This window comes from Rattus rattus, chromosome 5 (genome assembly GCF_011064425.1).
Source record: "Rattus rattus isolate New Zealand chromosome 5, Rrattus_CSIRO_v1, whole genome shotgun sequence".
Classification (NCBI taxonomy): Eukaryota; Metazoa; Chordata; class Mammalia; order Rodentia; family Muridae; genus Rattus; species Rattus rattus.
The window spans coordinates 39242916-39268517 of NC_046158.1; the positions used below are offsets into that span (position 1 = coordinate 39242916).

Sequence of the window (25602 nt, forward strand, 5' to 3'; positions counted from 1 at the left end):
GAGGATTGCTATGCTTACTGGCTGAAACCGTGAATATCAAGTACAGTGTCGGGGGAATATGGTAGAGAACAATCAAACAGGGCACCCAGTACCTTCCTCCAGCCTGCACAGGGCCACATGCACATGCACATGCACATACACTCACATAAAAAGAAGTCCAGCACCTTCCAGAGATCTCTCTTTCCTGCTGTTTAGCTATGCAAAGGGTGATAGACTGCACTGCTACCTACAGCATTAATAATCTCTTTTAGAAAGTGATAGGGTTACGTTACAAGTTTATGCATTTCCTAATTTTCCTTTTAGCATTTATAGATAAATAAAGGAGCCTATATATTTTGGGAGAGGAAAAAATATTAAATGTTAGTGATACAAAGTGATATAATAATAAGTCCCGATTCTCTGTCTTTTCTCTTTTCAAAAATGATTTTTCCTGTACTTTTCTTGGTGAGAATATTTGAATATTACTGTTGAAAGGTGTACTAGTGTCAGAACATTCAAAACAGATGCCAGGAATATAAGCAGTGAGAAAAAAAGTTTAGCCTTTAGTTCTAATAAATTATCAATTTATTGGCTGTTCCTATTAATTATCTTTTTTAGCATGCTTGTTCAAAGTTTAATTCAGTGTATTCTCAACCACCCTACCCATGTCCACCAAATGTGTGTCTCTTACCCTGTGTCTTTCACTACTGTTCTGTTAATATTCTGGAAAATCTGCAGCAGAATCATTTTATGCTCTGTGTTGAGGTCCTAGCACCTCTTACCAGACTAGTTTAGAACCACGAGGACTCAAGTTCTGCTTTCTTATCTGTTAATGCATATCAAGTTGGCCATCAAAACTTCTGTCAAATTCACCTTTGAAATAACTCTTGAATCCACTCGTCTTTTACTTTCTCTGGTTTTACTAAGTGTGCCCACTTTCATGCAGAATGTAGCAATAGTTTCTAAAGAATATCCTCACATTGTTTCCTCACCTAGCCTGTACTCCATGCTGGCGTCTAGTCTTACCTTCTTCCTTTTTTTTAAAACGTATAATTGGGATTTTGTTTTGTTTTTATAGATAACTTTTCTTCAGTCTAAAGACTCAGTTCTTTACATGAGCTTTGGTGGTAATTCTAAATCAGAGTGCAAGGGTATTTCCATGACTTACAAAATCAATTCTTTAGCCATCTTACAAGAATGAAGACCATAATCATGTAGCTTCATGTAATGTCTGGGAGACACATAGACGCTGCTGAAGATACCTCAGAAATGTCCCTAAGGGCTGTGGCCTCTAATTATGTTTCGTATAATAAACTGTATTTTTTTGTTTACTCTGTTTGCTTGCTTGCTTTTTGGAAATGGGGTATTACTATATAGTCCAGGCAGGTCTGGAACTTAACTGTATAGCTCAAGCTGCTTCAAAGTTGTGACAGTCCTCCTGCCTCATCCTTTTAAGCTGGAGGTGCAGATGTGTAGCATCGTATCAGACCTGAGTGATAAACCGCATACTAGCTGCATTAGTTACTTTTCTTGTCAGTATCGCCAAAATGTTTGACAAGAGGCAACTAAAGAGGGCAATGGCTTATTTTGACTTAGAGTTTAAGACAGATAGAGTTAGGGCTGCTGGCAGAAGTGTGAGACCCCTGGACACACTCGTCCAATCAGGAAGCAAAGAGAGGGCAGGCAGTGGGTCAGACTGTCAGATTTCAAGGCCCACACTCACCAAGGTACCATTGGGTGAAGGTTCCACTGCCTTCTGAAGAGCACCAGTTGTCAAGGACCGATCCTTGAAGGGAGCATACCACTTTAACATCAACAGTGGCCTTGTTCTTGGACTCATTACATAGAGTTGACACAGAGAACAGGCTGTACGCAGCCGGTTCCCTTTGTGTGTCCTCTTGGAACTATGAACTTGAGAAACTAAGTCTACTTTGTAAGAATGTGTCTGCACCCTGCTTGAAACCCTCATTAAACCTTTAGTTAAACAGGCTAAAGCTTAAGTTTTTCAGTGACATTTAATGTTTGCTACAGTCTGCTCTTAACGAGTATGTTGAAGTTTGTGCAGTGAACGCACTCTACGGTCCCAGAAGTGCCACTTTACACATCGGCTTTATGAATAGGTACCCAAGGGATTGTGCAGCACACTCATACATGATGACTTGACTGTCATATCTAGAATCCTCCACTCTCAACACTGCACTAGACGTTCATAAAGAGAATATGCCAGTCACCAAATATAGCCTCTTAGTGCCACTGCCATTTCTGAATGAACTGAACTCTTTCTTTAATCCTGTTCTTCTGAAGTCCTTCTCATCTTTTAGGACTCATTTTGTCATATCCTATGTGAAGTTTTCACATTTTTTTTTCCAATTGAATATTTTTATTTGAACTTTTATCTTGCTTGCTTCTTTGGCAATAAATTCTTCAATTCTAACACAAAAATTCATAAAAGTCCCCACTGGATAAAACCTTGCAAATATTTTTTCTAGCCAAATCCCAATCAAAATATGTTCATACCTTTTATCTAACATTTATAATTAAATTTTTGGGCTGGTTAGTTTTTTCTTATATGTCTGCCTCACTAAATTATAAGGTTCAATGGGGCAAAAAGGTAAACCCCATGACTATTTTGTCTCCTGAGGGAAAAAAAGCATCATATACAATGTGTTCAGACTGGCCCTGTCTTAAATATTTTACTGAATTGGATATAGCGAATCTCTTCTCTTTTAGAAACCTACAGAACAGTGGCTAACCAAGATAAATGGCTTCTTTTCCATAAAAGGATTGAACTATAGTGTATCCAGACATTATCTAAGCACTTACCAATGTCAGTGACCAGAGCGTCTTCATTCTTGTCCCACCTCTTCTGAGAGCCTTACCTACACATATCCCACCTAGCCGGAAGTCGAAACAATACAAAAGACAGTGTGTTTGGTAGTTATGTCCACTTGTCAATGTCCACAGTATAGTCCCTTCTTCAGTACCCGCTAAAATTAGAAGAACTTGTAAGTGAAGAGAAGCATGCTTACTCCAAATAAAAAATATTTTCCTGGAGAGTGACAATTTTTTTTTTTTTTCAGAAAAGCACCCAAAATGTAATTGACATGTAGCTACCCCAGAGACTTTCCTTTTCCTCTGGCCAGTGTCACTAATCTAACACACATTTCTCTTCCTGATTCAATTACGTGTAGCATTTATTTGTATCAAGGAAAACTTAATTCCTAGCTATATTCTTATTTCAGGGAGTGGTGTGCATCGTGTGTGATTTACTTAGCAGTTCCTCTTAATGATCTTGGGTCTCATTCGAGGACCTAAAGGGTTGAAAATACCCCCACGATTTATTTCCATACGATGAAGGTAATTTTAATACAGCATTTAGGTTTGTAAAAATAAGGATATACCTTTTTAACGGAATAGACTTTTTTTCATCTACAGAGTGAAGAACTGTAAAGTATGTTACTTAGAAATGTTGTCCAAGCATCGTCGTTATACTCATGAGAAAGTAACTCGGGTCACTGAACGTTTAGTGGTCAATATGAGGATTAGCCAGTAATGGGACAAAACCTTAAGCCAGATAGAGTCTCAGTTCACGGTCTGGTGTCCTGGAGTTTAAAACAAAAGTGTGGTTTACATTAACAAATTGCTGTGTGTCCAGCTTTTTGAGGTGAGATGACTTCTAACATCCACACTAGTATGCTTTTCTTGCCTCCTTATTTATGTTTTGTAAATAGTGTTCAGTATTTTTTTTCCCCAAACAGAGCAAACATAGGAAAAGTGAAAAAGAATGTCTGAGTGTAGGAGCGGCTTCAAGTGCATATCCTTAAATACTTTTGAATGGGAAAGTATTTAAATAAAGTATCAAAATAGTACTTTTTCATCCATCAGAGGTCAATGAGAACTAAATTCCTAAGTGGAGCAAGTGAAGAATTATTATTTCTTCAATTCTTCAAAAGTAATTACCACTAATATCCTTGTAATTAAAACCTGGAAATTGTTGTTAAGCCTGATAAGTTACTTAGAAATGTTATTTAGTATCTTAAAAATGATAGGATTTGGGGTTGGGGATTTAGCTCAGTGGTAGAGCGCTTGCCTAGCAAGTGCAAGGCCCTGGTTCGGTCCCCAGCTCAAAAAAAAAAAAAAAAAAAAGATAGGATTTGGTTTATTTGATGTCTTAAAATGGTAGGATATTGGATTATTTGATAGCATTATTGAAGTATTCTTTGTACCTCTATGTTTAAAATGGCAGTGTGGGACTAGGGGTCAGTGGTAGAACATGTGCTTACCATGTATAAGTCCCTGGGTTCAACCTCTGTCATCATCTTAAACAAAATACTGACATATAGGCAACTGATTTTCAACAAGGTAGCTAAGGGTATTACTTATCAGGAAAATACTTTTCAATAAATACTGTCAGGACACCTAAATATCCTCACAATAAAAATGAATCTGGATCCTGTCTCAAATCATATATAAAACTAATGTGTGTGTGTGTGTGTGTGTGTGTGTGTGTGTGTGTGTGTCCAAATGTAAATACTAAACTATAAAGCACTTCTAAGGAAACAGTTGAAAATGTGTATGTTCTTGGATTAGGCCATGGTTCCTTAGATAAGGCACCAAAAGAATTTGCAAGTAGCAAAAGAAAACTATTACTAAATTGAAACTCATTCAGGTTAAAAATGTCATGTGCCAAAAACCACTGTTGGTAAAAAGAAAGGAGCTTTTAGTATCAGTGAATTTCCCCTGATATCATTCCTCTCATAAACAGTCTTTGTTCTTCTCCAGAAGAGAAGAGAAAACAGGAGCAAAAGCCCCAGACATAGGGCAGAGCTCAGTGTTCTTGCCGCGTATGCCTGAAAAACCCAGACTGCTATTAAAGCACCAGGATGTAAGCCATACACAGCGATCACTTTGGTTGTTGGCTGTTCCACTGTTTTGCATTAGTGTATAAAGGAAAATAAGGTTTGTAGAAAATAGGCAAAGGCTTTGAGTGGAAATTATTTCCAATTTGACCAAGATAAACAGCCAAAAAATCCACATGGAAGAATGTTTTGTTTTCATTAAACACAAGGGAAGGGAAAAGCAATCCAAAATTTGATACTGCTTCACACCCAGGCTAATGTCCCGTCCATTTTTAAAAGTATATTTTAAATAAAATACAGTTATATCCTAACCCTTACCTTCTTTCCAATTTTCAATCATTCCCATGTCTTTCCCATGTTCCTCCCTTCACTTTCTCCTAAATTGATGGCTTCTATTATCATCATCATCATCATCATCATCATCATCATCATCATCCCCCCAACCGTGTGTGTGCATGAGTGCAAACATAAAACTACTAAGTATTTTTGTAGTTTATATGTTTATGATTTCAGAGTTGACCACTTAGTGTTAAATAACTGTGATGTAGCTGTTTCCCTTTGAGGTTAATCTTGGAAGGGACTTGTTAAGACATAGGATATACAAGAAAAGGAGAGCAACAGGTCACTTAGCACAAATTATGTACAAGGAGAGGAAACAACAGGATTTCTTTTTTTTTTTCTTTTATTTACATTTTTAAATGTTATCCCCTTTCCTGGTTTCCCCTCCAGAAACCTGCTATCCCATTCCCGTCTTCCCCTGCTTCTATGAGGGTGCTCCCTCACCCACCTACCCACTCCCTCCCACCTCCCCACCCTAACATTGCCCTACACTGTGGCATCCAGCCTTCACAGGACCAAGGTCCTCTCCTCCCATCGATGCCAGACAGGGCCATCCTCTGGTACACATGCGACTGGAGCCATGGGTCCATCCCTGTGTTCTCGTGGGATGGTGGTTTAGTCCCTGGGGGGTCTAGTTGGTTGATGTTATTGTTCTTCTTATGGGTTTGCAAACTACTTATGAGGTAGCAGACAGCTACTCCAGTCCTTTCTCTAACTTCTCTGTTGGGTGCCCCGTTCTCAGTTCAGTGGAACAACAGGATTTCTAAGATCATACAGTCTATCCTGCAAGGAAACTCCCTATGACAAGAAGTCCTTGAAACTGTCCAGATTCTCTAGTCTCTCTCTCGTTCCAAGAGCATACAAACAGTAGACTGAGAAACTTCAAATTGATTGCACACTCCCCAGCAATGGAGGAGTGTTCCCCTTACTCCACATCTTCACAAGCATGTGCTGCTTCTTGAGTTTTTGATCTTAGCCATTCTGATGGGTGTGAGGTGGAACCTCAGAGTCATTTTGACTTGCACTTCCCTGATGACTAAGGACATTGACCACTTCTTTAGGTGCTTCCTGACCATCAGGGATTTGTCTGCTGAGATTTCTGGTTGGCCCTATCCCCGTTTTAATTGGGTTGTTTGGGTTGTTGCTGTCACACAGATGGAGCTTAGAGAGTCTTGAGGAAGAGTTGGGGGAAGGATTGAGGGACCAAAGGACAGGGATTCCACAGGAAGACCAACAAAGTCAACTAACCTGGACACCTAGGGGCTCCTAGAGACTGAATGTCTTAGGGTTTTACTGCTATGAACAGACACCATGAACAAGGCAACTCTTATCAGAACAACATTTAATTGGGGCTGGCTTACAGGTTCAGAGGTTCAGTCCATTATCATCCAGGCAGGCTTGGTGCAGGAGGAGCTGAGTTCAACATCTTGTTCCAAAGGCAAACGAGAAGACTGGTTTCCCAGCAGCTAGGATGAGGGTCTTCAAACCCATGCCCACATTGACACACTACCTCCAACAAGGCCACACCTCCTAATAGTGCCACTCCCTGGGCCAGGCATATCCAAACCATCACACTGAACCACCAATCAAAGAGCAAGAATGGACTGGACCTAGGCTCCCTGCACATATGTAGCAGATGTGAAGCTTGGTCTTCATGCAGGTCCCCCAACAACTGGAGAAGGGGCTGTCCCTGAATCTGGGTCCCCTAACCTTGTCTGGCCTCCTCTGAAAAGGATGTGCGTAAGTCCTGCAGTGACTTGATGTGCCAGGGTTGGTGATACCCAGTGTGGGAGAGGGGCTCCCCCTTTTAGGAGAAGAGGAGGAGGGAATAGGGAAAAGATCTGTGTGATGATGTACTGGGAGGAGACGGGGAACTGGTATTGGGCTGTAAAGGGAATAAGTAAATTAGTGAAGAAACAAACAAAAAGTAGGCTGCTTAGCGTCACTTTCAGACTAACCAAGCTTCAAAGAAGGCTCAGACAAGCCCAGCAGTGTAGGAGCAGGGACCAGCCAAGAAAGTAATCTGAAGAAGGGACCAGCTAAACCACCTGGAAGGGACACCTTCCAGCCTATTGAGCTTGCCTTTAGGTTTGCAGTGTGCCCCAGGTCTCCAGCTTTTGTGAGTTATTACCCTTTTGTCTATTGTCTATTGATGCTGTCATTGTTTAGGTCTTGGTTGAGGCAGCCATTTCTAAGAGTCACAGTCTCACAGCAGACTTCCTGATCATCTGACTCTTAAAGTTCTTCTTCCCAGTCTTTCAAGACGTTATTGAGACTTGGATGCAGGAGATGCGATTAGATATGTCCGCCCGGGGTCCCCGACCATATGTTACTGTATCCATTGCGGTTTTCTGTGATGGCCTCCATTTGCTGTTAAAGGAGCTTTTTGTGGTGTGGTTAGTACCTACACTTATTTGTGGGTATAAAGATAACATTTAGAATGTAGTTTGAAATTATGCTTGTGGTGGTAGTAGGGTCTCTTCTAAGATCCATGACTTCACTAGTCCAGGAAAACTGGGTAAGTTTCTAGTACTACTACTGTTAAATGGGCCATAAGTTCACTTAGATGGCTGTTAGTTAGTTTGTTAGTATGTAATATGTTAGTACAAGTGCCATTATTGCCATGCTGGTCATTGTTGTGGTTCATAGATGTCCTAAAACTGTGCTTTTGTACATGGGCTACAAGAAGTGTTGATGAAGATGTATACAGATTGGAACCTTTGTGCATTGCTAGTGGAAAATTGCACAGCCCTTATGGAAGCAGTTTGGCAGTCCCCACAAAAGTAAAAGATAGAATTACCATTTGACCCAGAAATCCCCTGCACAGAGGGCTGGAGAGATGACTCTGTAACTAAGAGCACTGACTATGCTTACAGAGAACCTGGGTTCTATTCCCAGTACCCATATACTGGCTTACAAAGTATTTGCACTTACAGTTCCAAGGAATTCATGCCCTTTTCTGGGCACTGGGTATGCATATGGTATAGAGATATACATGTAGGCAAAATACCTGAATACATAAATAATAAATGAAAAAATGTTAACGTGACACAAATGTTCACAGAGGCTTTATTCATAGTAGCCTAAAAGCAGAAAGAATCCGAGTACCCAGCAATGAGGAACAGATCCAATGTTACCATTCAATGAACAAACAACATTTGTCATATATGCAGCCATATAAAAGCAAATCATTGGTATGTGCTACAGCATGGATGAACCTCAGAAACAATAGCTTATGTGAAAGAAGCCACACATTAAGGCCTTATGTTGTAAGGTTCCATTTATTTATTCATTTTATTATAATTATGGATTTAACTAGTGTCCTGGATATGTTAGATTAGCACTGTACCACCAACCTATATCCCCAGTCTTTATCATTTGATATATATATATATATATATATATATATATATATATATATATATATATCTCAATATCTGGTTACAAAGAGACAAATTCATTTAAACTGACCAATTACTTGCTAGGAGATAGATGATGTAAGGAATTGACATCAGCTTTAAACAGGTTCAGTGTTTCTGTCAGGGAAAAAGATGTTCACAAAATTGTACCCTTCTGCCACATAGAAGTATATGTATGTATGTGTGTGAAAATGTGAGATTTTATTTTATGTGAATTATATTTCAATATAATGATTAAAATATTTAATGATCAGAATTCACATAGTGAAAAAGGAAAACAGAGTCCCAAAAGTTGTCCTCTGACCTCTACATATGTGTTATGATACAGGTGTATGAACACATGGATACAGATACACATAAAGTATTTTAAAATTTTAGTTGAGATTTATAAAAATTTCCCCCAACGAAACAATTTGTTACCCTTGAAAACCAATAGAGAATTGTGTTTCTACTGTGTTTTATATATATATATATATATAAAATCTTTATATATATAATATATATATATGGTCTGGGTTGTATGTTTTTTTTTAACTACCCAGGAAGAGTCAGAATCATTAAGGAGCTCTCTGCACAGTGCCAAGGAATGTATTAGAGATGTTAGGCAAACTGAGATGATAAAACCAAATTACCTCGTCTGGGAAAATCATGTGTAATTCAGAAGCAGCAGGGAAGTCAGGAACCTAATAGGTAGTGGAGTTGAGACTGAAGGGATGTGAGTTTTCTTTCCTTTTTTTAAATGTACAATCCAACAGCAGCTCTCCCTAGATTTTGTTCTAAAATAAGAGCATGTTCACACTTTTTAATTGCTCTGTGATAACAACAGTGTGAATTCCATCCACAAACATTTATTATCTATTTAGTTTTGCTCTAATTTAGTGTAGCAAGAATTCGCCTTCTAAGTAGGAGTAACTGTCCATTTAGTAAAGAGAAGTCCCTTCTCACATTACTAATCACGCTGTACATTTCTATACTAAAGTGTTAATGATTAAATGATCTTTAATATTTCCCCATTAATAGATGGCATTTACAGGTTCCTACCTACCTCCAAAACAGCATTTTTAGGAACTGGAATAGTAGATTAGTGAAGACTGTTTTACTTAGCATTGTAAATTTTATATTTCATGTCATGATTTCAGGTGAAAATTTTTGTTTTTATAAACCTTCATATCACCTGGTACTGTGTTTATAGGGCTCTTTTCAGGAAGCAGTTTTAAAAATGTATGTAACTTTAATAACTATCTAAGATGTTCTGATATTTTCCAGAGCTGGCATTCGTACCATCCTTTATAGTGATGCTACAGGACAAAGAGGAATGGATAAAAACATTGGCGAGCAACTCAATAGAGCATATGAAGCCTTCCGACAGGCATGCATGGATAGAGATTCAGCAGTAAGAGAGCTGCAGCAGAAGGTGTGTGGTTTGCCATTTGAAAATTGGGTATTATTCTGGTAAATTGAGGCTAAGAACTGAGAGTATTAGGTGGTTGAAAACCATTTGGAAAACTATAATTATTAGAACTGAAGAGCGTAGTAATGACTGAACGTTGAGATTTTTGTTACCTTTTAAAAAACATTTTGTGTCATATGGGAAAGGTTTATTCGCTGGGTTCATTTTAAATGATTATGTTTAAGTAGATAGAACATTGCTTCTCCCTATGTAGCTTTTAAATATCACTATTTACTTTCATGTAAGAAAGAAATTACTATAAAGGTCATTTCATGGCTGAGAAATTTATCACTACCCCTCAGTTTTGCATTCTTTGTTTTTTTTTTTTTTTTTTGTTTCTTTCTTTCTTTTAATTGTTGTTTGGATAACAGGATGAGTCAAGTCTTAATGTATCCTGGAATTAAATTTGTTGTCATCTTCCATTCTTTACAACAGCTAAAATAGAGTGGAACATGGTAAGTTCTTACAGTGATGTGCCAGGAGTTCATAACCAGAGCATTCATGGGAAAAGGAGTCTAGAGAAATCTGTGCTCAAGTCTTCCTGTGTACTTTCCCTCCAGCTTCACAAGTTTTTTCACATGTGTGGGAAGCATAAGGAATTCCACTAAAGATTCACAGTTTTTTGGGTTTTGTTGTGATATTTGAATTCGGAGCTGGCCTCATAGATACTGTCAGCCAAAAGTCCAAACTCAGGAAAGCAGATCCACTTTAAGTTTTATTATACTGTCTAAGAAAGCTGATACAGCAGTTACAGTCTTACCACTTAGGAATGGTTTTAAAGGCCGTTTCCCCAAGTAATATCAAAGGACCAATTTTGCAAGTAGGCTTTTATGAAAATAACAGCCGAAATCTACTGGGAGGAATATTAGCTTATTCCTCCACTGACAGTTGGAAAGAGAGGATCTTACATTGTTTTCTGTGGTTAAAAATTTTCTCAAGGAGCTGGAGAGATAGCTCAGTTGTTTAAAGAGCTTGCCATGAAAGCATGAGGGCCAGATCTTATTTCCCAGTACCCATGTAAGTGTTGGGGACATATTGATCTGCATGTAATTCCAGCACTTGAAAGGGAGAGATGGGGAATCTTCAGAACAAACCACATGATCATACGAGCCACATTGGCAGCCTCTAAGGCTCAAATGAGAGATCCTGCCTCAATGAGTAAGGTGGAAAGTGATAGAAGAAACTGTCAGCATCAACCTCAGGCAGCCTCTATAGGCATACACTTGCACATGTGCCCACACACATGAACATACATGCACACATATCACACATAGATGTGAAGAAAAAATGTTATTCCATGAAATTAGAAGTAAAAAAGAAGATAGCCGTGAAAGCCTTTGTTCTTTGAACAAATACAATTTCTTCCTTTGTAGATGATATGGCTATTATTATGTATATACCTCCATGAATTCTACAGAAGCTGCTTTATTTTTTGTGAATCTCCTCTTGGTTTGTAAAAGAATATTCTGTTGTTGAGTAAACTAAAGACTTTAAATCTTCTCATTTTAGGTAGCTAGGAGGAATGGGAGCATGATATGGCAGGGACTTTAAGGATTATTTAAATGAGAAAAAATAAAAAAGCACCCAGGTTTTATTCTTCCTACTTTACAGTTAGGATCCTTAAAAGACTTGACAGTTCTATTTGTGTTCTAGGGTAGCTTGGAACTAGGGAAGAAGAGTGTTTAGATGTTTTTAGATTAAGACAGAAACCAGAATTTTCCTACCTCCGAGTTTAATCCCTTTTCTGCCACGGAAGAAGCCTTTGCTCACATCTCAAAGAAGAAAATGGGAATTTGAGTTAATGTTTCTCAAGTGTTCAAGAATGGATAGAGAAAACTCTGTCCTTTTATTTTAAATGCAATATTGCCTGATAAATGTCTTTGGCCCATTTACTGGGAGTCAGTGTTATTGGACGTTTGATGGGGTTTGAAGACACTAAAGTGAGTAAGACACTGTTAATGCTTCTCAAGTCTTCAAAGCTACTGGCTAGAATGGGTTAAGGAAGCAGAGCACTTCCTGCAGTGATCATCAGACTAGTGGGGTTTAGAGAAGCTATGTGAATATGAAAGAACGGCCAAAATATCAGATAGTTTTGAAGAGAGATAGTGATATAATTGTCTTGCAACTTAACTTTGCCGGTGACATTTTCTGGTAAATATGCCTTGCTGCAGATAGCAGAGTTCAGTCCATGAAACAAGATGTAAAAATCTACAGTGTGAGTTTTCAGCCAAGGGGCAAGGGAACCCAAAGAGAGTGCAAGAAGCTAAGGGATGCAGAGAGTCCCTAGTGCTGAGATTTTATTAGAGGCAAATGTATACAAAGTTACTATACAACTGAAAGACCCCAGCTCGAGTCTCAGGATGGCGCGCCCCAGGAAACACCGATCCCGGACGAGCCCCCAACTGAAAGATCCCAGCCTGAGAGACACCCTTATTTAAGTCTCAGGAAATCGCGGACCCCAGACACAGAGAGACCATTTTGGATGTAATAAGCAAAGGCGAGGTTTATTACGGAGATCTATTATGGGGATCTCCGGGCCGACACGTACCCCACGCAGGAGACAGAGGTGTCGACCCCGAAGCTCAAAAGTCAGGGGTTTATATAGGGAAAGCTAGGGGGTTTGGCGCGGTTATACACAATTGGCTAATTTTTGGCACGGCTATAAGTGATTGGCTCATTCAAACAGACAACACAGCAGAAGAGTACGTGCTGACTGGGGCGTACAGGATTTTAGAAGCTAGGGGCTTATCAGGGTTTGAAAGACACCTGGTTAAGGTGTGACTCCGAGTAAGCTGGGAGAGGTGTCCTTCTGTATCTTAGTGGCCCGTCAGTCCTGGCTGTAGGGCGGGCCCCGCCCTGTCTGGATTTTGAAACTTATTCTTTTAATTTTATATTTTAAACCTTAAATCTGTATAATTTTCTTTTCACAACCACTAAGCCATGTTAAGCAAATACAATGTTTTGTTTTAACAGATCACCAGGGAGAACAATGGTAAGGAAGTGTGGCCAGAAAAATATATGGGGACAGAACAAACCTTAAGTCTTAAGAAATAGCACAGTCCCAGGTCCTTGAGGTGGAACGTCGTTATGTAGATCATTTCCCTCTGACTTAGTGTGCCAAGTGTCAGTCTGCTGCTAGGTTTCTCAGACAAGGGTGTTGCCAAAATGTATGTTTTAGCATTTTGGAGATTTTCATATGTTGCCATTTATTCAATAAATTACCAAGTCCAACTTCGCTAATTCCAAGAGAAGAGTCAGTAATAAAATAAAACATTTGAATTTTGTAAATTTATAAAACATAAATATTGGGCTATAGAAAATGTCCTACAGTGGACCTCTACTCCTTTTCCTAGGAGTCTTTTCATTATATAATCAAAAGATATTAACCTCTTTGTTGAAAAGAAATATGTAAGATAAAGTTTATCTTTTTTTTCCCTCAGTGTTGATTAAAGAAAAATTCACAGGCTTGCATAGAAAGGAACAATCTTCTTAATTCAAGAATTGCTCAGGTGCCATTCCATACGTTGTTTTCTATATATATATACTGATAGGAAAGGTGACTGATGCATGTTATTTAAAGCCATCCAATTTGCTAAGGAGCGAGTAACCAGTGAAGCTAAAGTAAAGGCCACAGATAAGATAAAATTTGGTTTTGGTCTTTTTTAATCACAGATACTCTGCAGCGCTTTCTGACAATTAGTATACTAAGTAAGTAATCATTTGTCATAGACAATACCAATTCATCTGAAGCAAAGAAACACTGTAATATGGTGCTACTTTGTACAGAGTATCTCTCTGGGCTGCAGGTGGTAGAATAGTTCACTGGCTGTCATACTCAGGGCCCTGGGCTCAGTCTCTAGCTCTTCATAAACAGAGTGGGGTAGTACATGCCTGTGATCCCAGCACTCAGGAGGTAGAGGCCAGAAGATGAGTTTCAGGTTATCCTTGGCTTCATAGTATGTTTGAGACAAGCTAAAGACCCTGTTTCAAAATATAAATGTTAAAAGTACTTTCATGGGGGCTGGAGCGATAGCTCAGCAGTTAAGAACATTTATTGCTCTTCAGGTGACCTAGGTTCAATTCCCAGAGCCCACATAGCAATTTACAACTTTCTATGCTTCCAGTTTCAGGGGATCTGACCTCCTTTCTGACCTCTTCAGGTTCCAGGCACACATGTGATACACAAACATACCCACAGGCAAACCCTCATACACATAAGATAAAAATTAACATACAGCTTAAAGTATTTTTGTTAAGTGTTAAGTGTGCCTGTGTTTAATAGCACTAAAAGCTTTATAACCAAGAAGAAAGTGCTTTCACTTAAGGTGACAATAACCTCATTATTTAATGCTCTACTTCTTTTTCTCTTATTCCTCAATATATTCTCTTTGTAGAATAGATAAATATGTCACTGTATTTTTTTTCTGTTGAAGCTACTGGTATTAAATAAAGTAATTGCTGGTGGTCTCTGCTTTGCGTCTTACTCCTTCTATAGACGTTGTCAGTTCTGAGCCATAAAACAATCTCCTGTGCCTTATAATCAAAAGGATCTGTACATTTTCTCTCACATTTTAATCCTCAAAAATGTTTTGTTAAAACTTTCAGACATCTCTAAATGTCTTGGTAGGGCCAGTGTCCATTTTGAAGGTAGCTTCTATCTACTGCATCCTCCATGAGGAATAAACACTATTTGTCCTCACTTTTTAACATGAATTTTGCAAACATTCAAAACCTGTCATTCTGCCCCTGCTCTCCATACCTCCAAATTCATGTATATAATAAATCTTCCAAACTGCAAAGACTTGATGCATTCTAATGGCCCATGGTTCTTGACCACAGCACAGACCACAGACACCATCATGTCCCTCGATGGCACACAGGCCACACAGGCAGGCATCAACATGGCTTCAGTAGGCAGCAGAGACCAAGGGCATCCACGTGGCCTTTGGTGGTAGCATGGGCCACAGTCATCGCCAGAGCTGTCCATATCCACTACTGCCATGTTCTTTGTCTGAGGCCATGTTCCTGTGTTGCTTCCATCGCCCCGCCTGTCTTTTGCCATTCTCCCCTGTGAGAGGCTCTGCTCCTTCCAGTTTCATATATCCACTTTTAAAAAGCATCTTCCCGTAGGATCTGCCATTTTTCAGTTGTTCAAGAGAGACTGCAGGCTCTGCAGACTCCTTCTCTACCACTGAGTCTCCCCTCAGAGCCCCCATGGGTACGGGAAGGTCCTTGGAGTTGCTCAGCAATCCCTCAGAGGGTGCCAGGGGTCACCACCATCTTCAACCACAGACATGCTTCAGACTTCATCTTCATGTGCAGTGATATTCTCCCACATCACTGGAAATGCTCCACACACTCAAGCAGCCAGTAGATGACGTAGATAACAGGGTGGACCCACTCACAGCACTGGATCCTGGCTGAACTGGCCAGCTGCTGCTGGTTCTTCATGGTGCAGATGCAGCACCCATGCTCAGAGTTGTGCAGCACCCAGCTTTAAAAGTCTTAGGTACAGAGTCTTGCTTAAGTAGCTCAGTCGGTACAGTTAGACTCAAGGTGTAGTTCATCCTGTAACATTTTTACCAGTTGTTGAGCCTTAAGAAAACAAACAAGTGGGGGGTTGGGGATTTAGCTCAGTGGTAGAGCGCTTGCCTAGCAAGCGCAAGGCCCTGGGTTCGGTCCCCAGCTCCGGGAAAAAAAAAAAAAAAAAAAGAAAACAAACAAGTTATATGCTTAAAAAATACAATGAGGGGGTTGGGGATTTAGCTCAGTGGTAGAGTGCTTGCCTAGCACGCGCAAGGCCCTGGGTTCGGTCCCCAGCTCCAAAAAAAAATACAATGAGGAGGAGCTGGAGAGGTAGCTTAGAAGTTAAGAACACTTGCTGCTCTTCCAGAGGGCGGGAGTTAGCTTCCCAGCACGCACGTAGCAGCCCACAGCCTCTGTCTCTCCAGTTGCAGGTGATCTGATGGCCTCTTCTGGCCCTCATGGTCACCATACACATACACATACTAGAGGGCAATCAAAACACCTTCACACATAAAATAAAAAGACTTTAAAAATCAACGATAAGACAAGTATAGGATAGACTGCCATTCTAGAAGGGATCAGTGGGGAAGAAGAAAGGGATAACAGGTTCTGATGGAATCTAAAACCTAGCAGAGCAAATATGAACTTATGAGGCATGACAATCTTCTTTGATGTCCATGTCTTATCTCTTATACACCGTGTGGTGGAAGTTGGACCCTCAAAGCTCTAGATAACCTTGCACCCATTTTTCTGTCTACAGATCTCCTGGTTTGGATGACATGCCCTTGATTCTCCCAGGCTAAAGTTATACATTGGTCATTTTATCAGTTTGGGGTCTGAGTGGACTTTTTTATCCTGACTGTTCCACAAAACATTGCCCTTGTAGAGCACTCTACGGTGACCCAAACTCAATTACCCTAGTGGAGACTTCAATGGTACAGCTCCCGCAATTCTAAGTACTATGTAGATACTTGTTATTTAAGAGATCTAACATTTGCAAAAAGGTTAATATATACCAGGATGTTATATTTGCCATTTTTGATCATCCAGTAAAGATTATTTTTACTTGTGTATTTATTTTTAAAACAAGGTCTCACTATGTAGCCCTGGCTGTCCTGGAACTCACTAGACCAGACTGATCTTGAACTCAGAAATTTGCCTGCCACTGCCTTCCCAGTGCTAGGATCAAAGTCTGTGCACCACCATACTAGGCTTATTTCTATTTCTTATAGAAGCCAAGTTCTTAAAGGGGGGAGGGTTACCAAATTGAATTATAAAATGTTTTGGTCTGGGTTTTCTAGAGTAACAAAACTTACAGGATAAATACACGGAATGTCTTACAAACTCTAGTCCAGCTGATACAACAATGACTACCTATAAACCGAAGGTCCAAGAATCTAGTAAGTTGTTCAGTCCATGAAGCAAGCGGCCTCATCTGGCCTTCAGTGTACACTAGAAACCTGAATAAGTAGGTTCTAATGCCAGTGAAGGAATGGACTTGATAGCGAGGCCAGAGCGAACAAGAAAGCAAAGAGCAAAAGCCTTGTTCATCCGTGTCCTTATATAGGCGTCCAGCAGAAGGTGTGGTCCAGATTTAGAGATCTGTTTAAATGTGTCTTCCCACCTCAGATATCCAGATTAGAAGTGGATCTTCCAGGCTAGAGAGATGGCTCAGTGGTTAAGAGCACTGACTGCTCTTCCAGAGGTCCAGAGTTCAATTCCCAGCAATCACATGGTGGCTCACAACCGTCTGTAATGGGATCTGATGCTCTGTTCTGCTGTGTCTGAGGACATTGATATTGTATGCTCATACATTAAATAAATAAATACCTACCCCCCAAAAAATTATAAAAGAAAATAAAAAGAAGTGGATCTTCCCACTTCAAATTAAGGAAAAATCACACAGTTACACCCTTCCATGTCTGGGGTTGGTTGATTCCAGTGTAGTCAAGTTACAATCACTAGTCCACTTCTTGTCAACCTGACACAATCAGACCTCCTTATGTCATGATTAATTTCCAAATGAAAATAATAACCAGATCATATTTATGCCCAAACATGTATAATCTCAAACATTATATATTTAACCAGGTTATAATTAATGCAACATGACATAACTATCCCCCAAACAACCAGCCACAAATGCCTTATTGTAAAAGTATTGCCTCTATCTCTAACCTAGACCTAGTCCTATATGCCCTAGTCCTATAGCTTCTAGGCTCCATATAGTCTATCTAGATCCAGAATGTTTTCAGCCTCTAAGACTTACTGCTGAATAAGCTCACCCCTTCCTAGTTCTTCCTGATCCCTGGCTGGCTGGTTCAACTCAGCTGTTCTGGTTCAAACTCCTCTCCAAGCCGACAGATTCAATCTGGCGTCTCTGGGCTTCTCCTGACTTGCTCCGCTTTAACAATCTGTTCTGATCTTTTGGATCCTTCTCATTCTCTGTCTCCTTCTGTCTGCGTCTATCTTGTTCTTTCTTCAACCTGTCTCTGTAAAACTCTCCCACTAAAACTGCCTCTCTTCTTTTTCTCTCTACACTGCTCTCTCTTATGTTGCTTCCCTTTTCTTGTGCGAGTTGGGCGTATCCTATTCTGTCAAATCTTTCCCCGACTCACTTTGTCTACCACTCAATTAGACATCACTTTCAAACATGGATGCTTCCTCCTACAAACTAACTTTATCTTCATTGTTTGGGATTAAAGGTGTCTGCTAAGGCTGAGCCACACCACAACTAGAAAAGGTTTTTTCAGTAAATAACACAATCTTGGGGTATACAGTGTAATCAAATATCCTACAGTATTTTATAAATTAGACTAGGTAGCCATGTTTCTCAAGGGACATTCTTTGAGTATCTCAAACATAAATGTGATAACCATTGTCATTCTCTTAATTGATATTGCATAACAATACAGAAATCGAGTAAAAAATATAAATGTCTGTACAATGAATTTTCTCAAAATATGACAGAAGCACTAGTATCATCTAGAATCCTCATTTTTACAACCAGTCACCTGGCCTTAGCTGGTATTTATAACTACCTTCCTCTACTTCCCATTCTGTATTTCCTCCCCTTGGCAAGCACCTCAGCAGTTCTTGGCTCTTTTCCTGAAGGAGTGACCCATACGTTCATTGCTGAAGAGGCTGTTGTACTTTCCCATTGATTTTAATCACAGGACATGGTAGCACCAAGAGACACCCTAAAGGATGTCCTGTACTGCAGACATAATCTTTCTCCGTTGTGGAGAAGCAATCCAATTTCCTCATGTTGTAAGTGGATCAAGCCCCCTGCCTAACACCTTTACTCCTTTTTTAGCCTATTTGCTTAAGGGCATCAGAAGTCCAAAGTGGCCCCAAGGAAGTCTGAGGTTCAATTGAGTGGAATGTTTGCTGTGACTCCTGGAAGGAGTGCTCCTTCCCCTCACCCTACCCCTGCATTACCATTTGCTCTGCTGAGAAGTGGATGACAGCACTAGCAGTACTACAAGTGGATAACCTGATGTTCCCAGCTCAGTGTATCCTAGTTCAGTCCTAGTATCTGGTTGGTGGTAGGTGGGGAACTTGTTAAAATAATACATAAAGAATGGTTGAAGAAAGAGCTACATGTAGGTCCAGATATATGATCTTGGACATTTTAAAAAGAAAGTAAAATTAATAACTTAGTTTACCAAAGTTTTATGGTGGATATTAAAAATAGATTGTGTCCAAACTACTGTTTATCTGGTGTGAATAATATTTATTTTCTTCCATGAATCATGGCGCTCCCTATTGAGAGCATTTTCATGCAAGCAGAACCTCCAATAAAGGTCTCATATCTACTACTGTTGGAGCAGTTTTGAATGTTTTTAAATTGAGAGTATGTTTTATCCACTTAACACTTATTAAATCCCCTAATAAAAATCACTGGAAGAAAGCTATTTTTCAGAATGTTGGGATTAATTCTTGAAGATGAGATGAATATTTGATGATTTAAGGACATTTGAAGTTTTCTTCTAATATAGGAAGTAAACATCTTAGGAAATATGAAAAATTAGAGCATCCAATGTCTGTAACAAGAAAAATTTCAATTAACAGAACTCTATGTTAATATTTATGAAACTCATGAAAACTTGAACAGCTGTATGTCCAAAATTTGGAAATATGGTATCTTTGCTTTGAAGAGAATGGACTGAAAATTTGCTCTAATAAAAGAATACTTTTTAGTTTATTTTTATTTCATGTATATGAATATTCAGCCTGAATATGTGCCTGTGCACCAAGTGCATGCCTGATGCCTACAGAGACCAGAAGAGGGCATTGGAGCCCCTGGAACTCACAGTACAGATGGCTGTGAACTTCCTGGGGACCTAACCCCAGTCCTCTGTAAGAGCGGCATTTACTCTCAACTGCTGGTCCAGCTCTCCAGCTTCAGAATAAATCTTAGGATGAGGCTTTTACTTTATTCGTGATAAACTGTAGTATGTCTCGATGACCCTTGTTGATAAATCGATGGTATGTATTGTTATATATTTGATCTCCAGCATGCAGTTTTGCTGATGAGCACTAAGAAAGAACGCACAACCCTTAGGACACGAGTACCTGCATACCTGTTTACTTCTTAGGTTCTGAGACCACTTGTTTGGCTAGTCTTTGGAATAGGAGGAGTGTCAAGTACACAGAAGCCAGAGTCATCTTGGCCAGATGGTGTCTGATACAGATGGATGGTTAGTTGTCATGCAGATCTCCTAGTTGGTAACTTGTTGCTGCCATCTGACTCAAAGAATCATTCACACACACTGGCTGTCAAAAGCATCTTCTCTTCTGTCTGTTTTAGCTGTCATGTCTGTGCTCTGTACAGAAGTGTTGACAAGACATTACTGTTGTACATTTTCAATGTGGTTGTTAGTGAGTTTTCTGTTTGTGGGGTCTTTGATAGTACTGGAATGCACTTGCTTTGTAATTGTAGCTTTTAAAATAATGTGACTGTGCATCAATTTTCTGATTTTTTTAAAAAATATTGTATGCTATTTGTTTATTTGCAGTGAACATAGTCTTTTGATTTAAAAAGAAAAGTAAATGTGTCTAGCTTAGTATCAAGCATCTAAAGCAAGGCCATTCATCCTTCTATTCCTTCAGGTCATTTTTGAAGACACATCAATTTCTTAGATATTTCATTAACAACTTAATTAGCGTGTTATTTGATTACTACTGAACATCTCAGTGTATGCCAGACACTTTGTGACACTAGAGATTACAATAACTGCTGGTCAGACATGTAGACAGATGAGAATCCATAAATCCACGAAAATCCAGAAAAACATGGGCCACTGTTTGCCCAGCTACATTTTCAACATATTGATTTTTATGTAAAAAGGTTTTTGCCTTGGCTTTATAATACATTATCATCTGACTTAAGAAACATCTCAAGACTTTTATGTGAAATGGCCCCTGATATATTAACTTTCCCAGCTATTTAATGCATTTCAGCATTATTTATTATAATACGATATAGACAGATGTGCTGAAGTGTGTTTTTAGGCTGGAGAGAAGAAGATGAAAATTAACTGGCAGAAGTGTTCTGAGTTGGTTCCAAGTGAGCATACATGGTGTTTTGGTTTCTTCACTGAAGTGGGGGAGTGCGCATAATAGATGAAGAGTGGTCTGAGAGTTGAATAATTTAGACATTTATTCTTAGCCTATCGCTAATTTGCTAGGTTTAAAAAAAAAAAAAAAAAAAAAAAAAAAAAAAAAAAACCTGGTTACTTGCTCAAGGATGTATGCACCTATCCAGATATAGTGAAAAAATGGGTTATAACTAAAATTACTTATTTATGTTATAAAGAATTTTGAGTTCTTTGAGATAAATATGTTGTAAATGCATAAAGTACACGGGGCAGACCATGGTGTATTGCTGATCCTCCCACCTCAGAGAGCATGGGCACCCAGACACTTAACTATGAACTAGCTACTACATTGGCATCTTGTCAGTGTCCCCACTCATTCCAGCAGCTCAGGTGCCGAAGTCTACAGAACAAGAGAAACGTGGCTCCATATCAGACTTGTTTGGTATCTAGGGTTCCATATCTATGGCTTGAGTCCTCTAAGTTAAGATTCATTCTTTTTTTTTTTTTTCTTTTTTTTTTTTTTCCGGAGCTGGGGACTGAACTCAGGGCCTTGCGCTTGCTAGGCAAGCGCTCTACCAACTAAATCCCCAACCCCGCTGAGATTCATTCTTGATTCTTTCTTCTGCTTATAATAATCAGCATATATTTAACATCGTTTGTGAAGTTCTGTGGGGAATGTGAAGTTGTGTAAGACTGCTCCCAGGAAACACACAAAGCCATGCCTCTCAGCTTACTACCCACTTTCTCAGTCACAAGAGTCCTGCATATAAAAGTGCATCTTTTGTTTGAGTAAATATAGTGAAGTGGTTTTTTTTTTAACTTCTTGCATTTATATTTGAGGCATAAGGAACAAATCTTTGATTTATAAAGAACTTTAGGCTTACTTGGGACCTAAAATACTACAACTTCATTAATTGTGAACTTTTTGATTTAGTCAATTAAAAAGTTCAAACATCTAGTATATACCAAATGTTGCTATAATTATTAGAACCCTTTTCATATTTTGAGAAATTTACATTTAGTCATTTGTAGAAAGTGTCAAAGACTTTCATTCTGTGTATGCTTTCTTATATTTTTGGTTGTGAGCCTAGCCTTTAACGGCTGAGCCATCTCTCCAGCCCCTGTGTATGCTTTCTTAATGCAGCTCCTAAGAATGTACTCATTAGGTAATTGTGATGTGACACGTTGAGATTTTTCTTGAAGGTTGGCACATCTGTATGTCTGTATTCCTAATATCATATGTCATTTTCATTGTTTAGTTTTCACCGCCATTATAATAAAGTAGTAAGATCAGTCGAATAAAAGTATGAGGGGATTATCCCTCTTAAAATCTATAAATAGTGGGTTTTTTCAATTTTTTATTGGATATTTTCTTTATTTATATTTCAAGTATTATAACCCTTCCTGGTTTCCCCTCTGGAAACCCCCTATCCCATCCTCCCACCCCTGCCTCTATGAGGATGCTCCCCCACACACCCACTCCCTCCTGCCTCCCTGCCCTGGCATTCCCCCACACTGGGGCATTGAGCCTTCACAGGACCAAGGGCCTCTCCTCCCATTTATGCCCAACAAGGCCATCCTCTGCTACATATTCAAATGGAGCCATGGGTCGCTCCATTGGTGGGAGCTCTGGGGTGTCTGGTTGGTTGATATTGTTGTTCCTCCTATGGGGTTGTAAACCCCCTTAGCTACCTCAGTCCTTTCTCTAACTCCTCCATTGGGGACCCTGTTCTCAGTTCAATAGTTGATTGCTAGCATCTGCCTCTGTATTTGTCATGCTCTGGCAGAGCCTCTCAGGAGACAGCTATGTCAGGCTCCTTCAGCAAGCACCTCTTGACATCCCCATAGTGTTTTTATATCATAAAAATTAACCCCGGCATTCTCATATCTGGCCACAAAAGTTTTAGAATTTATATTTTTTCCCTTTGGCTTTCATAATCTCTATTTACAGTTATTTACTCCGTGGTTTTGTACTCTAAAAATTAATTTCAGTGTTTATTTAAGACATGAAATTCTGTTTTGAGACTGGTTTGTATTTGTGCATTTTTCTTATTTTTAAGTATTAAATTTCAAATTCTAATTTTTCTCTTTACTGAAAGATCAAGAAAACAGTGTCAAACTCTTGACTAGAATTTCTTTAAATAAGATAATTTTTGAAGTTGTATATTACTCTAATAGTTTTAAGTCACTGATACTGTAATGGAGTCAGTAACGCGTGAATAGATTTCTCAGTTACCTGGGTGGGACTGGCAGCTCCTGTGCTTATTAATAGACAGTAAACGCATCTGTCAGTGAGTATCAGGCTAACTGGTTGGGTTTTTTTGTCAGCAGACTGAGAACTATGAACAAAGAATACGCGAGCAACAGGAACAGCTGTCATTTCAACAAACTCTCATTGACAGGCTAAAGTCACAGCTTCGTCTTGTGGATTCTAGTCGAGGTACTTCTTTTCTTTTTATGTGTTTCTGGAAACTTTTCAGAGAAGATAACATTTGAATTTCTCTTTTTTTATCCTGTTTGTTTTTTGTTAGTTCTGCTGTAAGAGTCATAGTGTGGCTGTACACTATGATGCTTGTTTAATTGAAACTTGTAGGAAATGAGGAAGTGGACATTCAGATATTCTGTAGGCTGGAATCCTGGGTTACTAAAAGTTCCTTGAAAGTACTTTGGCAATGAATACGGAAAAAGCTTTGTAAAAGGTGTGTGCCTTTGAGTTGAAAATAGAAGCCGTAAGAATTTGTCCTGAGACAGTTGGTGTAAGTTCTAGAAGGTGTGCATACATTGTACATCACAGTCGACTGCTAGAGGTCAGAAATCAAAACAAGCACCCAAGCTCCAGAGTGTTGAGCATGTCCTGAGCCCAGGAAGGGTGCAGAAGCTCTGAGCACTTCCCACGTTCCTTGCCCTGGCCATCTCTCCCTTTAAATGTCCTTTGAACAAACCAGTAAATAATCCAAAAAGGTACAATGTCCAAAAGCTAAGTTACAGTGAACAACTAAATAGCCAAGAAAATCAGTGATGATTGTTAACCTACCAACAGTCATGTTCATGATGTGCAGCAAAATAAAACAAGATATAAAAACAAATTAAAGTCATTTCATGTGTACAGAAAAACATTCTCGCTTGAATTTACATGTAGAAAAGAAAAACAAAATATAAACTACAGTGCTAATAAGAATAATTCATGAGTGATGAAAATTATAGGATTTTTAAAATAGTTTTTAAAGTTTTTATTTTATTTTATGTATGGGTGTTTTGCCTGCATCTGTGTATGCACCAGATGTGTGCCTCATATCCTCCCAGTCCACAAAAGCGCCTTGGATCCCTGGACCCACAGTCAATAGATAATCACCAGCTTTAACCTCCAGGGCTGCTTTTCGGTTGTTGTTTTTTTTTTTCTTCATACTTTTTGTCATTACTACATTATGTTATTTCTATAAGCATGGAGTTTTTTTAAGTAATTGTCTTAAACTGACATATAAAAGCTTAATTGGCCTAGGAGGGGAGCACTTAGCTAGTCCATCCCTAGGAAGGGAGCACTTGGCTAGTCCATTCCTCACACTACCCCTCCCTTCAAAGCAAAGCTCTAAGGTCCAACTGTCAATAAAGTAAAATGCCAGAAACATAATTCTACTTTTCTGAATTCTATATATTTTACTTATGGGAAAATAAGTGTTTAGTGGGAAGAAAAACACTCAATAAATGGGCAACTTGCCGAGGTAAATATTGCACAAATTACTATAAAACTAGAGTTTACAATATATTTTTTTGAAATTACTGAGATTGTGTTTTTGTTTGTTTGTTTGGTTGGTTGTTTTGTTGTTATTGTTTTGTTTTGTTTTTTGAGATTAAAGTCTCACTACGTATTCCTGGCTATCCTGGAACTTACTATGTAGAGCAGCCTGGGCTCAAACTCACAGAGATCTGCCTCCCTCTGCTTCCCAGAGTATTGGGATTAAAGGCTTATGCCACCATGCCTGTCTTCATTTTTATTATAATTATTTTTCCAGGACTTTCTACTGATGTGCAAGTGTTTTGTCTTGCAGATAACACTTGTGACTATGTACCTTTGCTTGAAGACAGTGACAGAAGGAAGAATAATTTGACCCTTGATGAACCACATGATAAAGTGAAACTAGGAACACTGAGAGATAAGCAATCAAAGGTAGGAAGTGCTGTCAGTCTCCTCTTTAAGGGATCAGGCTTCACAGAGTTATAGATTATTTAGTTTATATGCTTGCACAGTTTGAGTGGGTTGAACATGGGAAGAAGGCAGGCAATATTTTTTTCACCCCTAACATTGCTTCTGCATAAACTAACATTTAAATGCTGATATACAATATATTTCATTTCTTCTTCCTGAGGCAATGACTCACCACTGATATATTTTTAGAGAGATTTTTTAAATTAATTTTATGTATGCTCCA

General features: G+C 39.0%; 1 protein-coding gene across 2 annotated transcripts in view; it reads left to right on the plus strand.

Annotated features, from left to right (window-relative positions):
- Tank (TRAF family member associated NFKB activator) overlaps nucleotides 1–25602 on the plus strand; it is a 61014-nt gene that overhangs the window by 10412 nt on the left and 25000 nt on the right. The window contains exons 2-4 of one of the 2 annotated variants that reach the window (XM_032903377.1): nucleotides 9863–10010; nucleotides 23507–23615; nucleotides 25222–25340. In XM_032903377.1, coding sequence (XP_032759268.1) covers nucleotides 9912–10010; nucleotides 23507–23615; nucleotides 25222–25340 — 327 coding nt within the window. In that variant the 5' untranslated portion in view covers nucleotides 9863–9911. Of the gene's footprint in view, nucleotides 1–9862; nucleotides 10011–23503; nucleotides 23616–25221; nucleotides 25341–25602 lie in introns of both variants that reach the window. The other variant, XM_032903378.1, reaches the window with a different exon arrangement.